The sequence below is a fragment of the Danio rerio genome, chromosome 16 (assembly GCF_049306965.1).
Source record: "Danio rerio strain Tuebingen ecotype United States chromosome 16, GRCz12tu, whole genome shotgun sequence".
In the NCBI taxonomy this organism is placed as follows: Eukaryota; Metazoa; Chordata; class Actinopteri; order Cypriniformes; family Danionidae; genus Danio; species Danio rerio.
Genome location: NC_133191.1, coordinates 36945143 through 36963507, shown reverse-complemented (window position 1 = coordinate 36963507; position 18365 = coordinate 36945143). Strand labels below are relative to the sequence as shown.

Here is an 18365-nt window from a genome sequence, read left to right as displayed (position 1 = left end):
ATTTTAACAACAGAATGATCTTTATTATGTTAGATATAATTAAATATGACGAAAACTGACATGGAATAAACTATTTTATTTTTGGTAGGTTTCATCAATCAACTTAAGGGACTCTGTCAGGTTCGGTGGCTTCATCAGTTTTATGATGGATTAAATACAGAAGCCACTTGAGTCGGTAGAGCTTTGGATCACTCTAACTTCACAGTGTCCAGTTTTCCCACAGGCCTTTCTTGGTAATGATTCACCCAGCACTCATGTGATCCTCATAACCCTCCTCCATTGCCTCACTGGCCCTGTCTTTTTTTTCCCATAAACCTCTTGACTGTGTGTATGTAACTGAACCCCAGTGGAAGTGCCATGGACCAGCTCCAAAAACTTCAATCTTCCCTCCCTCTATCCTCTGCCGTCCTCTCATTTTCATTTTCGGCTGTTCTCTCCCACATGCTATCCCGACGTCCACCAGAAGGCTTCCCTCCCCCACCATCAGCTCCTGCTCTCCTTTTCTATTTCCTTCTTTGGTGAAAATGCTGAAAATGAGAAGGGGAGGAAGACCTTCGCTAGTGTTGAGGGAGCAGATTTGGCCACATGTTTGTTTTAAGTTCTTAAGCCTCATCAAGGCGAAGAAATGGCACAGTCAGCGCATTTGCACATAAACACACCCACCACATAGTAATCCTGAATGAGACTGTAGTGAATGCTAGTAGCTTGAATATGTAATTGAATCTCTTTGAATCAAACAGAGTAATTGTAATAGATTTACACTCACCGGCCACTTTATTAGGTACACCTGTCCAACTGCTCGTTAATCTAAATTTCCAATCAGCCAATCGTTTGGCAGCAACTCAGTGCATTTAGGCATGCAGACATGATCAAGATGATCTACTGCAGTTCAAACCGAGCATCAGGATCGGGAAGAAAAGTGAGTTAAGTGACTTTGAATGTGGCACGGTTGTTGGTACCACATGAGCTAATGTGAGTATTTCAGAAACTGCTGATCTGCTGGGATTTTCACGCACAACCATCTCTAGGGTTTACCGAGAAAGGTCCAAAAAAGAGAAAACATTCAGTGAGCCGCAGTTCTGTGGGCACAAATGCCTTGTTGATGCCAGGGGCAGAGGAGAATGGCCAGACTTGTTCGAACTAATAGAAAGGCAACAGTAACTCAAATAACCACTCGTTACAACCAAAGTATACAGAAGAGCATCTCTGAAAACAACACGTCGAACCTTAAGGTGCATGCACTACAGCAGCAGAAGACCACACCGGGTGCCACTCCTGTCAGCTAAGAACAGGAAACTGAGGCTAGAATTCACACAGGCCCACCAAACTTGGACAATAGAAGATTGGAAAAATGTTGCCTGGTCTGATGAGTCTCGATTTCTGCTGTGACATTCAGATGGTAGGGTCAGAATTTGCTGTCAATGGGCACACTTTGGGCCCATAAGTACCAATTGAGCATCGTGTCAATGCCACAGCCTTCCTGAGTATTGTTGCTGACCATGTCCATCTCTTCAAGACCACAGTTTACCTATCTTCTGATGGCAACTTCCGGCAGGATAACGAGCCATGTCATAAAGTGCAAATCATCTCAGACTGGTTTCTTGAACATAACGAGTTCACTGTACTTAAATGGCCTCCACAGTCACCAGATCAAATCCAATAGAGCAGTGGTTCCCAACAAGGGAGTTCCCGGCCCACAAGGGGGCCTCAGCGAGCTTTATGGGGGGTTGTCATATTTTAAAAACTTTTTAGCAGTGGATGTCTCCATGAGTCTCAAAGTTTAACCTAAAGCAGCTAGTAATGACCCTAGTGTAACGGAGGCCAGCTAGTACGTGCTGTGCTGGTAAACCTCACTCCTTTGACCTCTAAAGGTGCTCTAGTGACAGACACTAGAGGCCATTGTCTTTAGCCTCCTTGGTAGAGCAACCGTCTTCGATATGCAAAGTCGCTGGTTCAATACCAGCTCGGAGCAGGTTGAGTGGCGTAGGACCAGCGGGGTTAGATTGGTGCCATGACCCGGATGGAAGTGAGGTTTAGGGGGGTGAGTGGAACGGAGACCAGCTAGTAAGTGCTGTGCAGGTAAACCTCTGTAATTTAAAGGTGTTCTAGTGACAGATGCTAGAGGCCATGGTCTTTAGCCTCCTTGGTACAGCAGCCAACTCCCATGCGGGAGGTCGTCGATTCGATACCAGCTCGGAATGGGTTGGGTGGCGTAGAACCAGCAGGGTTAGACTAGCATACTGGACCCAGGTGAGGAAGCACCAAACAATTCACGTCACAGCACTAACAATACTGGAAAGACGAAATGCAGGAAATACCAAGATAGTTACCAGAGCTATGGTTTTAATCCATTTTCTCGAAGCAGAGTCCCTGACCCAGCCACAGTGCATTGTGCCAAAGTTCTTGCTAATGAATGCATTGATTAAATCCAAATTAATAAGACATTTGCAAACGACTCATTCCCAATTCATCAGGGTGTACACAGCACAAATGGCCTACTGATGTTTTGCTTTTATATTTTACATTTGGCTATTATTTGTGCATAAACAAATCTAGATATAGTAATAAACACCATTTGTATGAAAACAAACTTTTTTGTTATACCTACTGCAAACTTGTATGAGCGATAATATCATTAAATGTGGAAGGGCGCCTTACAATATTTTCCAGAGGTAAAGGGGGTCTCAGGCAAAAAAACATTGGGAACCACTGCATTAGAGCACATTTGGGATGTGGTGGAACATGAGATTCGCATAATGGATGTGGAGCTGACAAATCTGCGTGATGCTATCATGTCAATATGGACCCAAATCTCTAAGTAATATATCCAGTACCTTGTTGAATCTGTGCCACAAAGCATTAAGGCAGTTCTGAAGGCAAAAGGGGGTCCAACCCGGTACTTGTAAGGTGTACCTAATAAAGTGGCCGGTGAGTGTCGTTTTTGGTGCAAAAAATAAAAACAATAGAACTTGTTTAATTTATCAAGTATTTATCAACAAAAAAAACAATAAACAGTTTTTAATTATTATTTTTTTAAACACACCTCAAACTTACAAAGCTTGAATTAGTTTTTAATTAAGAATGCAAATTAGGCAACTTTTTCTCTCTTGCATTAAAGCTTAAAGTGAATATATATATACTTGTACATTTAAAACTATTTAGATGGTGAAACAAGTAAAATTGGCATCAACAAAATATGAATACTTATCGTCTCACTTGACCACATGCATACTGCCGTTTGACATACTGACACAAGTATGGTTTAATTGCATTCACTCATAACACAGACATGTTTATAAAGATTTAAGAAAGTCTGACTAGACAAATTAATGATCAAACAATTAAAAAAAAAACAGGAAGTGGACTAATATGTAGTTAGTATATATACAGTGTAATGCGTGCTGTATCTTTGTAGAAGTTTCTGTGCTTCTATAGATAATTCAAGCTATAGTAGTGCAAATGCAAGTCTATTTGTCTTCCACCTGTATACAAAATTCAAACTTCATCTTCCCACGCATCTCTGGACTGCAGAATTATTTCAGCAGTTCTTTTATCTGACATTGCTATGCATTTTGGAAGACTCTCCACTCAATTGAATGCATGTGCAATGCAAGTTCTGCTAAGGAAATCTAAAGTTTTAGAAAACAAAAGTGCTCACTAACTACAGCATTCAACAGTCACGCATTTATGTGACTTATATGGTGTGTAAATGCTTCAGCTTTGGGCGTATGACTTTTATTTTACCCAAAACTCACCATCTATCATGCATTCATTGCCGTTCTAACCACTTTGCTTGGCACAGAGTGTTTGGAACAATTCTAAATGGGATGTTCGGTCACTTTAACAGAACACCAAACCTTTGACCTTTGGGTGTTTCTGAAGGAATCTGTTTGAGTTCTTTTACAGGCTGCAAACACAGACTACATCCACCCATTAATGACTACTACCAGCTTAATAACAGTTCTGACTGGCCGGCAAAAATAAAGAAGGCGATAACTAGTAGGCAGATCAGATATTTTTATCTGTGCATCGAGGCCTGTACATTAATGGAGTGTTGATACTGGATTGTGCGGTGGATTTGAACTCAGCGTTGCATAGGAAGCATCAAGTCTTGTTTGTCCAGTTGTAAACCAGCAAGTGTATGTTGAGGGTTGTGATGATTGTGCGAGGGGTAGATTGCTGGTTTGCTGTTATGTTAAATAGCAGTATCAGCATGGGCGTTACTTGAAATGGGTAGTTCTTGGGTGAGGGCACAGCAGTGTATAATAGTGTGTGTGTGTGCATGTGTAAAGGAAGGTAAGGCATGTGCATGAGGGTTGTATTCTATAGGGTGCTGTTGCAGTTGCGACAGAGGATCTCATCTTGCTCGGGGAAGAAGCCTGCTCCCACCAGAGAGACAGAGCATCGAGAGCAGGTGAAGCACGGCTGGTGCCATTGCCGGTCCTCAAACGAGATGTACTTTCCCCCGCCAAAACCTAAAGAGAGATTTAAACCGGGTTAGTTCTCAGGAATCAAGATGCATGATAGGAACTAACAGTGACATAAAGATTTTTGTATCACAACTTATTTGTCAACATTCCATCTCCATTAATGAAACAAACTAAATGCAATTGGCTCTGATAACACTATACACCAGCTGCTGATGCTGTGTAATGATGTTGATGTCTGTCAGCTTAGAACTCATGGTTCCTAGTGAGGGTGCAAAAGAAACCAGGAATATTTGCCCTAGATGGAACATGTAGTTCTTGAGGGACACCATGGTGACTAGTTCCAGTTCCTGTAACTGTTTTCCTGGTTGCATTTTAACTAGGAACTTAAAATTGATGTAAGCTAGCTGACTGCAACTTCAAGTGTGGCACTAACATAAATTCAAGAACTGGAGGTTGGAGGATCAGCCATGATCAGAGGTGTGTTTTTGTTGTCTGTTGTGTATACTGTACTTAAGAAACTTTTACTGAAGTGGAAAATGATTTAGCCCCAGCAAAGGGCATTTAGATAACTAAAACCATGTAAAGTTCCTGCAAACTCACAAAGTCTGTATCCATATAGATATCTGATAAATGGAAATGTGTGCAAATTACAGATGAGATGCAAGTTCATATCTGTATTTCACATATAAAATAAATATTAAAATATTGCAAAAATGGCTATTTATTCACGTTTTTAACCGTTGATTTGTTGTTGTTTTAACAGGCATGACAAATATGTACATGTATGTTAAAATATGGCGGTCTCCAAAATTAAACCAAGAATAGACTTGTGCTGAGTCCACCAGTCTCATTAGTTAAGGTTAATATTAAATTGAACTAATTAATAAATGACTATAAAAACTATATGTTTATTAGACTGTTGCACTATTTTTGTTGTCAATAGGCCTATTGTGTGCACAACGTTTATATATTTATAACCACCTCTAAGGAGTCTGGGGGTTGCGAGTCACTGGCATTGTTATTTTAGGGGTCGAAGGCTGAAAAGTTTGGGAACTCCTGCTTTAAATGACGCCGGTGCATCTCTGATGTATTGTCTACTCGCCATAACTGGGTGTAATACAGCTAAAGCAGTAAACTGCTGCAGTTTAATTAATTCAGATCTTTTGTATATTTAGATAAATCAATAATGAGAAAATTAAGGCCCTTAAAAGCTATTAAAAAGTCTTTATGATGTTTCTACAAGGTCTTACATTTTGTTTAAAAGTTGACCAAAGTGTTTGACTCCAATAAAAAAAGCAAAAATATATTTATTTTTTTCCTAATATTAAAAATCAGTGTGCTCGATCCACACAATTGGTTCAAGCTTCTCCGTCAGGGGGATTTCACATAGTTTGCGACAAACGCGAGAAGGTGATTTGACGCTCTCCACATGTACACAACCTCTACATGTACACGTCACACAACCATAGAGCGAAACAGATGGGAAAATGTAAGTTTGCGTACTCCTGGTTGGAGAAAGATGAGTTTAAACAGTGGCTGAAGCCTGTTGCTGAAAACAATCGCGTAATTTATTCTTTCAAGCTTTGATTCTTCTGAGCTTATCTGAGTTCTGTTGCATGGGTGTCCTTCATTGATTTATTTAACTACAGCTGTTGAATGTTAAGTTCAACATTTAATATTAAAGTATAATAACATTCCAATTATATTATTTTTATTAATATTACATATATTTTATGTGAAATGTGCAACCCAAAAATGAACTTGTATGTCATATATTTAATTTGCAAATATTTCCATATACAATATCAGATTTCTATATGGGATACTTCTGCAATTAGTTCCTTCTAGGAATTATGAAAACATTTCTCCTGTGCAAAAGCTTCTTACAGTACCAGAACTATGTGAAAACCCCCTTTTGTATTTTTTTTTTTCAAGTGTTGTGGGAGCACTAGTCCACCATCAGTTTTTGAAACAAAGTGACACTACTGCATCATTTACCTGTAATTGGTTTATTGCAGGCTTCACACTTCTTAGCATACAGATTTCCGAAGCATTTGATGCAGTATGGGCTGTCATCACGAGAGGTGAAGTGCTGGCCAGCTAGCTGGACTTTACAGCTTGTGCACACAAAGCACTCCTTATGCCACGGCTCATCCCTATAGGTCACACCACCTTTAGCCAAGGCCTGAAGTGGAGAAGATGGAAAAGTAACATTTAAACTTTCATTAAATTGATTAGCATTAAAAAAACAACACCTTTAAATTCACTTTAATGGACTACCACTTGTACTTTATACGTTTAGACAAAAATGTAGCTTTTATTGAGCAGCCACAAAGAATTTGAGACATCAGTTTTGAGACTTTGAGACAATCTTGAGACTTAAAATATCTTTTCATACATTCTAGATTCGTTTTCTAATTAGTTTTGGGTAAAATCAAAACTAACTGTTTCCAGATTTAAAAAAAAATCTCTTGTGTTTCACATGCAAATAGCAAGAGATAAATGATTGTTTTTTTAAAACAATAGAGCCAAGAGTCCAAACAGATGGTGGCCTGTCAAGACAGGATGTGAAATTGACAGGCAGAGTTAATCAGTGACCAGCACGGCGTCTGATATTCAACAGGAAGAAGAAATGAGGTCAGAATTTGGACTTTTTTTGTGGAGGAATGAGTGCATGAACTGATTCGAAACACATGGTTACTTATTTTAAAGCTGATGAAATCTCTCTCACCACTGACCTGTTTACATCGAGTACAGCGTGGTGCGAACTTGTTCTCATAGCAGGGTACGCAATAGTGGTCATCTTTATCTGGGATGAAGGACTTGGAGCCTATTGGCTGTTGACAGCTGTTGCAAATGAAACAGCCCTCATGCCATGTGGAGCCGGCATACTCGAGCTTCCTGGTTCCTGAGAAACAGAGAGAGAGAGAGAAAAAAAGGAAGGAAGCCTTTAAAACAAACTATTTCCTTGTTTTCGATTTTCAGACAGATGTAAAGACAAATGTGGCACAAGATCTTTAAATGTGGCTGCTAAAGAACTTTTTGGGCTGTTTAAACTTGGTATTGGGATACATTTTTTTTGTTGATCCGTTCAAGTGGATAATGCTAAATAAAGGTGAAAACAGAGACTACAGTTGAAAACATTTTAAGTTTGTCCACTTTTGACCACTTCCAGAGTGCTCAACAAAATAATCAAAATAAGTGGGAAACACAACACTTAAGTTGGGGGGAGAAGTAATCGTGAGCTTCATCCTCATCAAAGCAGATGACCTGAAGGTTTTACTGTTCAGTGTTCATCATTGTGCATGAGAGAGCTGTAACTGCTTCATTCCAGACATCTTTCAGGGAGGCAGTTGTAGACCTACCTAGGCTACTTAGTATAAATAACATAATGATATTCAAGCCGCTGACAATATGCAAGATTATGAAATTGCTTTGTGTGACCAAAATCTAATATTTTTATAAAGAATATTAATTATTTATTTTTTTAATTATTATTTATATTATTATTTAATATTTGTTATTATAACTATTTATTTATTTATTCATTTATTTTTTGCAGAGGGGGTCTCATCTTTTTTTGGGGTGATCACATGCCTGATATATTATACAATGTTTAAATTCTGTATAATAATATAGTTTCATTTAAATGACTTATATAGCATATAAAATGGCTTTAAAGTTTATTTAGTGCTTTTAATTATAAAGATGTTCATAAAATAATTGTGCATCATAGTTATTTTTCGGTACAGTATGTCAATTGCACAAGCTTATTTTGCAATATTAGACTGAAAAATCTAGAAAAAGCCCATATATACATCAGAATGTGGTCAAAAATGGACAAAATGGATTCATTTTTAAATACCGGGTGTATGTAAAAGCCAATGTTTATACTCTGTTGTCTCCTTGTGAACCATTCAACCTAAACTCTTAATACCTTATCAATCATCAAAACATCCAAATGCATCTTAATGCCAAGTGTATACAGAGCTTAAAATGTTTTGAGCTTGTCCACTTGCAACCAGTTCTTGAAGTGCGCAAAAACACATTAGTAGGGGCGTCATATTGCGGGACCTGCTGATAAATTTAACCAGCAGTCTTTTCACCCAGTGCATGTTTTTTTTTCGCCTGAGACTACTTATCATTGGAGTTTATTTACAAAAGACAAACTTGAGCTTTCCAAGTGACAAAATGATGATCTGACAGTGGAGACTCATCAAACGATTAGCAGGTTAAAGGTTGGCGCTCGTAATCCTCTAAGCGTTTCACACGTTACTCAGATCAAAAGGCCTGCTGAGAACCTCCTCAAAGAGGCCCGGCTGCCAAAATCACCAAAGAGAGCAGAAGATAAAGGTCGTAGTCCTCTGGATAACTAAAGACATTTACAAGAAATATCAAGTAACATCAAAACCCATCTCGCTCAAGTTCAAAACTCAGCCCTAAATATGCTTCACCACATTTATTTATTAAAGTGGAGTGTAATCGTTGAACGGAGCCGTCCTTTCTTTGTCTTTTTCTTGTCATCAGCACATCACAAACAGAGGTTTAACCACTAACAATGTGTTCCTCTTTCTTTTAATATGGCCCTCGGGTTACATGAATGAATCTGGATTTGTGGCGCAATATTTTTTTTGTCTGTTTGTTTTTGGTTTGGCAACTTCTGGGGGTTGTAATACTGCTTTAGTTTTACATCGGATTTACCTAAAAAAAAATAAACAGCAATAGTTAACAGTATTTTTATGTCAATAACAGCTAGATTTAGATTTCCAAGAGGAAATAACAGTGCTTGCAAGGAAGCAAAATTTAAATGGTTTGATGCAGGCCCTTGCGCAGTGTGCATTTAGGGCGGGGGTAAATTGGTAGTTCACCCAAAAAGTTAATTTACTCACATTTTACTCACTTTGGGTGGTTTTTAAATGTTTGAGTTTTCTCTTAAACACTAAAACACTCTTAAACAGAAGGTATTTTTGAAGAATGTTGGACAGCAGTAGTAATTGAAATCCATTGTAGGAAAAAAAATACTTTGGAAGTTGATACCATTGTCCTACACTTAGGTTTGGAATAAGTGGAAGGTATATGAGTACTTGGTTTTTGGGTGAATTATCCTTTTAAGATTAAAATTGACCAAATAAATAAACAAATAAATAAAAACATTTTTAACTGTAGACCATTAAAAGGTGCAGAAAAAAGTATTGAAATGTGACAACATCATCATTGGTTACAATTTCTAACAGTATAAAATAAAATTTATTATAGCTAAATTTAGTTTGAATGATATTACAATACAGCTTAAAGTTTGGGGTTGGTAATATTTATGATAGGGGTCTCTTTTGTTCTGTTTTTCACAATCATACAGTAAAAACAGTAGTAATATGACGTTTTATTTCCCATATATTCAAAAATGATATTTATTTTTGTTATGCTACAGATTATTTATTATTATATTTTATGTTTTGCCGTTATTAGCCTGAGATGATTTTTAAATATGATGATTTGGTGCTCGTGAAGGCTATCAGTAGCTACATTTACATGGACATAAGTAATCAAATTATTTACCTTAATCTAATTAAGACACTAATATGATTAAAGTGTTTACATGAGTTGCTTTTTGAATGTTCTTTTCATGACCCCGTTTTACATGTAAACATATAATTCGATTAAAGTCATTGCGTCCCCACGCTATCCACATTTTGCTCCAGAGTTTCATGCGTCCCCACGCTATCCACATTTCCTCCAGAGTTTTATGCGTCCCCACGCTATCCACATTTCCTCCAGAGTTTCATGCAATTTTAAGTGCTTCATTTTTAATTTGTCGACTTTAACTGCAGTTTGGCACTTTCATTCAGAAACATTTCATGCATGCCCCTCATCACAAATTGAGATATTAGATATTAGTATGAACTGCTGGAAGAGTTGTTTTAATGAAATATGATACCACACAGCGAATAGGAAAAAAACCTCTGCATTTTGTGATACGGGTGTCTGTGGTCCTTCACTGACTCAGTAGGTGCAGAAGATAGTGTCAAATAGCCATGTATGTATGGACTATCCTGTCGCAAAATGCTGTGAAAGTCCTACACGAAAGTAATAGTTTGATTAAAGTGTTTACAGGTCTGTACTACATTGAAATAATGCAACCAAAATCAGCATACTCCACATTTCTTAATTTGAGTTTTGTTTAGTTTGATTATGACCTTAATCAGGTTAAATTAATAAATAATCCTTGTTTACATGGTAGACTCTTAATCGTCTTAATCGTATTAAAATCGGATTATTGTTGTCCATGTAAACATACTCAATGTTGGCAATTATCATGTTGTGCTGTTTAATATTTCTGTGATTTATACATCATGCATTTAATTCAGGATTTTTTTTGATGAATTATGATCATAGGTCAGCGTTTGTATAATAAAATCTGTCACTTTCAAATTAAATGATCAAATAAAAGTATTCTTTTTCCCAAAACAACCCAAAAAATACTTACCCCAAACTTAAATGAACGGAAACCGTTTGCACTATAGTACAATTAGTAATTGCAAGTCAACCTTAAACTATCTTTCTTTCTATAGTACACTTTATTATATTTCACTATATTTCTATAGTGCTTTATACAACATAGACTGCCAAAGCCACTTCACATACTGTAGATGAACAGGAAATAAATAAGCCGTAACAACATTTCTTTTTGTATGAGATACCTAGCATGTCAGGCAGGAAGAACGCTGGGGTAGTTCTAGTTAGATTGAAACTGAATAAGTTCTGTATAAATTAGTCACTGTTGAAGCAGAATCCACTGAGAGCAGCTTCACTGACACCCCAAAAAAGTGGCAAAGTCAAGAAACTGAAGCTCAAGCTAGGGCTGCTGCACGGTTCTGGCTAAAATGTGAATCATGATTTTTTTTGCTTAAAATGAAGATCACGATTCTTTCTCACGATTATTAAGCAGTAAAATAAAGGTTATTATTATTGTTAATTCTCAAACATATCGTCACCTTGGAATTATAAGGTTTTATCTGCATTCTGAATAATTTTGAGATATTGAGCTTCAAAGTTTTTCCAATCCATATAGCAAACAGTATGTGTGCAACATTTTTATTTTAAGTCTTAAAATGTAAACAAGTTGTCATTTAATAAGAATATGTCAATAACTCAATTTTGACAAATGTCAGATAGAACCTTATAATTCTAAAGTGACAATATGGTAAAACAACACTAATAATATTAGGCCTGTGTGTAGGTCTACTGTTGCTTAAAATGCTAAATTCTGTACAGTCATTATGATGGACTTCAACAGACTTTCAATATGTCCTGTTTGGTAATTCACAGTAAAATGATGACATCAGAATACAACTATTCATAATTATAAAGTTAAATTATTATGTTTAAGACGTGCTTGTCATTGACAGCATTATTAGACCATTTGTTTCCACTCGTAAAATCAGACATTTGTCATTATCAGATGTCTTCTTGCATTATATTCAATATTATATAAGCTAGAGTAGCTATACTGACACTGTAAAACATTTATATTTATGCACAACACTGTGTTCGCTATGAAAGAAAAAAACATATCAAATGCTTGTCGTAATCATAACCGTAAAATGCAAAATGATCATTTAAATGATGTGTGGCCAGTTTCATTTTCACTTGCGTGTGCGGCTTTTGGCTGCCGTCACTGTGATAACACACACACACACACACACACACACACACACACACACACATGCGAATCATTCTTTCAGCGCGGCTCTCAAACTATTGCTCTGTGCAACAAACTGAACGTTATTTTCAACTTTATTACTTGTTATTCACAGCTTATGCCGTCATTGGTGTGCTGCGTGCGTGCGGGCGTTCTCGGTAGCTCATGGTCAGCTCACGTGTGATTTCGCGGCTGCAAACACATCATTACATGAAGAAAGAAAACCAATTTCTGGGTGAAATATACCATATAAATACAGTATGTGATACTTTTAACGCCATTTGAAGAGGTTCATGTTCCTTCGTGCGTCCGCCTTTTATGCTTCTCTCCTGACCTTGAAAATATAATTATTTGAATCGTAGAAAAGCAGAATTAAGATTGTGTGTAGGGTCGAATCGAGATTGTGATCTTTTTTTGATTAATCGTGTAGCCCTAGCTCAAGCAATTGACAGAAATGCAGAAAAAACCATGAGGTCTACAAACTTGACAATAGGCATTAGTCATGGTGGAAGTGCAGGTCTGAGTATGTCCCAGGGCAGGTGTTCTGACTAACAGAACAGATCTGTGTAGTAGACACTAGTCCACCACAGAGGCCGTGGATTCTAAACACATCCACACAAAGCTCCATGCTTTGGTCTAGAAACCCTATACCATAATATCCATAACCATAATATCTATGGAAGATCATTGCCCTGCACTCCTTAAAGCACATAAAAGTATTTTATGTATTTAGGGCTGTATTTATTATAAAAGTATTTAGGGCTGAATACAAGTCCCCCCAAGCAAACAGAGTAAAAGAACATACATGACCTCTTGAAATTGTTAGCTAGTTTTGAGATGGATGCAGCCTTGGTGAAATAGTTCACTGGCTTATCTCCTTTTCTCATCAGAGGCTTTGGACGGCTGCCATGCACAATGATTTGGCTGAGAGACAGCAAGCCAAGCAGACTGGCAATTATATTGTCACATCTAACCGTGTCTTCACCGCTCAATACTCACTCACTTCGGCCTTTCTCTCTATTTTAGTCTGGTGCTTTGGATTTGCTTTGGCAGAACTTTGCAACTTTCCCTCTTTTTTCAGTCTTGGCTGCTTCATCTAATGTTACCTGCATACCTGTGGTTGTGATAAGCTGTCTGTTTCAGAACCAGGAAGACTTGCAGTCTTACACAACCTCATTGAGAACGAACTGAAGGAGTGTGAAGGGGCTTGATTTGAGACTGGCCTGAACAGGATATGTCAGATAATGACATGTTTAATGGAGCTTGCGTATGATTTCTGTGATACGCAGATAGACTTGCAGAATCCAGTCATAAAGCATTAGATTTACTATATAAGGCAAAAGAGTAGGGCTATACATGAGCGCAAAAATAACGTCTGTGAATATGAAATGGAAAAAAAGCTATTAAATAAGAAGTCTGAGTGAATAAATGGCACAGTTTTGTGACACTTGTTTGCTGTATCATTATATTGTCCTGTTTTATTCAGGGAAAAAAACAGTATTTCCTAAGTGCTTTTTAACAGTAATTTTTATACATAACATTATAACTAATAATTAATTTAAATAATATAACTCATAACTAATTAAATAACAATAACAGTACATAATATTTTATATAGTTTTTTATGCATTTTATGTATTTATTAAAATGTATTTTAGTAATGTGGCAACATAGTTTAGTTTAAACTTCACAGAACATTCTGCATGGCACAGAAAGGAAATTTGTCTTTAAGACAACAATCACACTAACAACACTCATAAAGACAACAGCATAAGTTAAAAATTACCAAATTAGCCCCAAACATAATACTGCTCATCATTCTTGACAACCACACTATTCACTTCAAACAGAGATCCGATTTAAGACAACTGCAATTGGGATCAATGCCTTTTATAATCTCTGGGCATTAAGAATTTTAAACCTGCGTCTAAATACTTCAAATTTCACACACTCTACTATTTTTCTATTTATGTTGACTGGTTAATAAAATCTAGTGTGTACTGCTCTTGTTTGACTTCCCAGACATAGCTCTTTTGTTTTTCTAATATTAAGATTTAATGAACTTTTGCCGAACCAATCTGTGATAATATTAATACATTTAAAAAATAACGGGCTATTTATTTCTTCCTGACAGATATATAAAGTGCAATTAAAGTGCTAAAAGTGTCATTTTAAGGCTTAACTAGATTAATTAGGCAAGTCACTAGACAAAAGTGTTTTGATTTTCTGACCATTCAAATTAAGAATTCTAAAGGGGGCAAAAAAAGTTTATCTTAAAAATAAATATATATATATACAGTTGAAGTCAGCATTATTAGCCCTCCTTTGATGTTTTTTCTTTATATATATATATATATATATATATATATATATATATATATATATATATATATATATATATATATATATATATATATATATATTTATAAAGATTTCCTAAATTATGTTTAACAGAGAAGGAAATTTTGGTAATAGTTTTTTCTTCGGGGGAAAGTCTTATTTGTTTTATTTCAGCTATAATAAAAGCAGTTTTTAATTTTTTTAAAATCCATTTTAAGATCATAATTGTTAGCCCCTTAAGGCTATATTCTTTTCGATAATCTACAGAACAAACCATTATTATACAATAACTTGCCTAATTACCCTAACCTGCCTAGTTAACCTAATTAACCTAGTTAAGCCTTTAAATGTTGCTAAGTTGTATAGAAGTGTCTTGAAAAATATTTAGTCAAATATTATTTACTGTCGCCATGGCAAAGATAAATTAAAGCAGTTATTAGAAAAGAGTTATTAAAACTATTATGTTTAGAAATGTGCTGAAAAAAATCTTTTCTCGGTTTAACAGAAATTGGTGAAAAAAATAAACGGGGGCTAATAATTCAGGGAGGCTAACAATTCTGACTTCATCTATATATATATGGTATGGGACAACAAATCATTGTGCGATTTATCCTGATATTTCCGACTGCCATACCTTATCAATACTCTGGCGCCAAGTATCGATATTTTTCTAAATGTAAATAATCTGAATTAATTAAACAGTCTTACAATGACTACCGCAGTTTACTTCTTTCGCTGCAGTACACCCAGTGCATCCAGAAATGGGTGAAAAACAATACATCAGAGACGTGGTGTCATTTAATCCTGGGGTTCCCAAACTTTTCAGCCTGCGACCCCTAAAATAACAATGCCAATAACTCGCGACCACCAAGTTCCTCAGGGGAGGTTTTAAATATACAAACGTTGCGCATACAACAATAGGCCTATGTAAACACGAGCATATAGACAACAAAAATTGTGCAACAGTCTAATAACCACATCATTTTTATAGTCATTTGTTAATTTGTTTCATTTAATATTAACCTCACCTATTGAGACTGGTGGACACCATGTTTTCAGCAAGTCTATTCTTTGTTTAATTTTGGAGACTGCCAATCAGATATCATTTTTAATATTGAGTTGTGGCTTGTATTTACTTTTAATGTATTTGATTGCCATAAAGGTGTCAAAGTTTAATCTGGTGCTATAAAATCAATCTGCTATAGATGACACTATTGCTGTGTTGCTAATCTAACATAAACACACCAATCCTGTAAAAACTATTAAAAACTAAACATTTTTTATCTTCTGTGGGTTATGGTTAAAATGTGGCAATTCTAATAGTTTAATCAAATGTTTTTGATTTTAGAACTCACCAAGCAACCTCCTGTCATTGTCTTACGCCCCCCAGAGGGTCCCGATTCCCATTTTGAGAACTACTGATTTAAACCACTGGGTGAGCCATTGCAATGGTGAAAATCTCAGGCATATGGATACCTTCTTCTGTTCAAGCTGGACCAGGTATTTGTGTGTTTCAGACATTTAGCTCTCCCCAATCTTCCACTAATTTCTCCCTCACAGACCTTCTTTCACTTCACTAGATCACTCGGTCAAGCTCGCAGTCAGTGCTGTGAGACTTCATACAGGAATATGTGCTCAAACTATTTCATTCCGCCAAATTGATATTAGATAAAGATATCAACATGAACATATAAGTTGAAGGCCCTTGCATTTATTTAACTTTTACAGACCTTGGGGAAGTCTTGTAGATGCTATCATAAAAACGTTGGCTGAAAATGTTAGGGTAATAAAAATAAAACCTGTTAACAGTTCCTTTTTTAATTTGATGAGTAAATAACTAATGTTGTCACTGTCAACATATTTTTGCTTTGTTAAACGTCACTTGGGAAACATTTAAAAAAGAATTAAAGTTTCACCAGAGGGATAATCATTTTTCCTTAAATTTTATATTACCAAGAAAATTCATACCAGGCATGACGGTTTTATCACAGGCCACACATTTGGAGGAAAACTCATTGCAGTAGCAGTCGTTGCACAATAGGGCATCATCCTGACTGGTAAAAGGCTCGTCTGCCAGCGAACGGTCACAGCGGAAACAACGAAAGCAGTGCTCGTGGTAATGACGGTCCTCATAAAAGAGCTCCTGAATCACAGGGATAAAAAACAAACATCTTAATAAAAATTTAAATCACACTTCATGCCAGAAAAAAGTAATTATATGGGTTTCTTCTTCTTTAGAAGAAAACAAACCGGTCTGTTCCATTCATTTTTAACCAACTCTACTGTACTTTTCACTTCAAACTTGAGCATCATCAGCAGCAGATGTGCACTCATGTCCCCATATTAGTATATCGTGTGGTTATTGCTAAAGACAAGTTGACATACCAACAGATTAGCCTTGTTTATAAGAAAAAAGTCAAAAGAGGCCACAAATTAAATTGCCTTTCCTCAATCCCAAGTACATCTCTGATTAAGATCTAAGTATTAGCAATGAAACAGCCTCTCAAACGCTTGCACATGTGCATCTAGTTATGAGTGTGTGTATGTGTGTGTGGAGGACATGGCGTCTGGGTCGACTCCTCATGTAAAATATGTAAACACATAGTAATAAGACAGGAAGGGTGAAATTTATGACCTGTGCCGCAAATGGCCAAGACAAACAGCAACTTTATTTAGCATCTGCTGTCTCCCGTTGTCAATAAGTCATCAGATTCTTTGTCTCTGTGTGTGTGGACTCGATTTCCTGTGGGGAATTTACTACGACGCTAAATGAACTGCATTGTTTGGCTTTTATTTAATTTAGAGGGGATTAGTTTGAAACGGGAAGGATTAGGACTCAATTGGTTGCTAATGTTTTGCCTTGGGTTTTCAACATTGTTGCTCTGACTGAAGTTGATTGACGTTTCTAATTGAACAAATAAATGCTTCACTCAAAAGAACCATTGGACTGTTTCACCATGAAACCACATTAAAAACATTTTATGGTGTAGTTGTACTTTTTTTTTCCCCAACCACTCAGAAATGCTGTCATAAAATCAACAATTTGCCATTTAGAGTGAACCAGACTACTTGATTTCTTTCTCAGAGGTCTGGAATTCAATTATACTTACTTAAAAAAAAAAAAAATCTATTTTTATCAATAGAAAAGTGACAGCTTACAGTGAACACTTAGCTTGTATGTGTGCTTTGAAATATTTTTGCGCTACATGACCTTTTCATGCTATTAAATATTTTATATTTTATATCTATATTTTCAGTTACAGTATGTATTCACAGTAAAGTATGCATTTAAAAAATGTAAATCGTGTATACTGGTGAAATCTTGTCAGTGCAATAGCAGTCTATCCAATCTGGAAGGCGAAAGACTAACAATGCCGATTTTACAAGGTAAAATTTGTTCAATTAGGTGTATTCATTACTAGTCACCAGTGAACTCTTTAATGCTTCTGAACTGATACTAAAAATATCTTTGAAAAAAAAAAGACCACTCATTCTCTAGTTTTTGCCATTAAAGGGCACCTATTTTACCCCTTTTACAACATGTAAGATAAGCCTTTGGTGTCTTCAAAATATGTCTGTAAAGTTTTAGCTCAAAATACCTATCATATAATTTATTACAGATTCCAGAATCTGCCCATTTTTGTGTTTGAATACATTGTAGCTGTTTTTGTAGCCTGTGGCTTTAAATCCAAATGAGCTGCTTCACCCCTCCCACCTTTCCCACTTGCGTATGTGATTCTCCTGCATTACATCAGATAAACAGCATTCAGTGATCCGGATGAAGCTGAAATACAGCTCATTAGACAAAAATACCAAATACGTTTATTCCATGTATTTTGGTTTGTTTAAGCCTTTCTGAAACGATGAGTAACAGAATTTTTACTTTTGAACTAACC

The 18365-nt window shown here is 36.3% G+C and overlaps 1 protein-coding gene across 2 annotated transcripts in view; it reads right to left on the bottom strand.

The window, feature by feature from the left end:
- Positions 1–2972: 2972 nt before the first annotated feature.
- The window catches only part of fhl3a (four and a half LIM domains 3a), an 80825-nt gene continuing 65432 nt past the window's right edge, over positions 2973–18365 (bottom strand). For both annotated transcript variants that reach the window (XM_068219340.2, XM_021474356.2), the window contains 4 exons: positions 16438–16612; positions 7169–7338; positions 6429–6615; positions 2973–4475 (listed from right to left, as the gene is read on the bottom strand). In XM_068219340.2, coding sequence (XP_068075441.1) covers positions 4324–4475; positions 6429–6615; positions 7169–7338; positions 16438–16612 — 684 coding nt within the window. In that variant the 3' untranslated portion in view covers positions 2973–4323. The remainder of the gene's footprint in view (positions 4476–6428; positions 6616–7168; positions 7339–16437; positions 16613–18365) is intronic.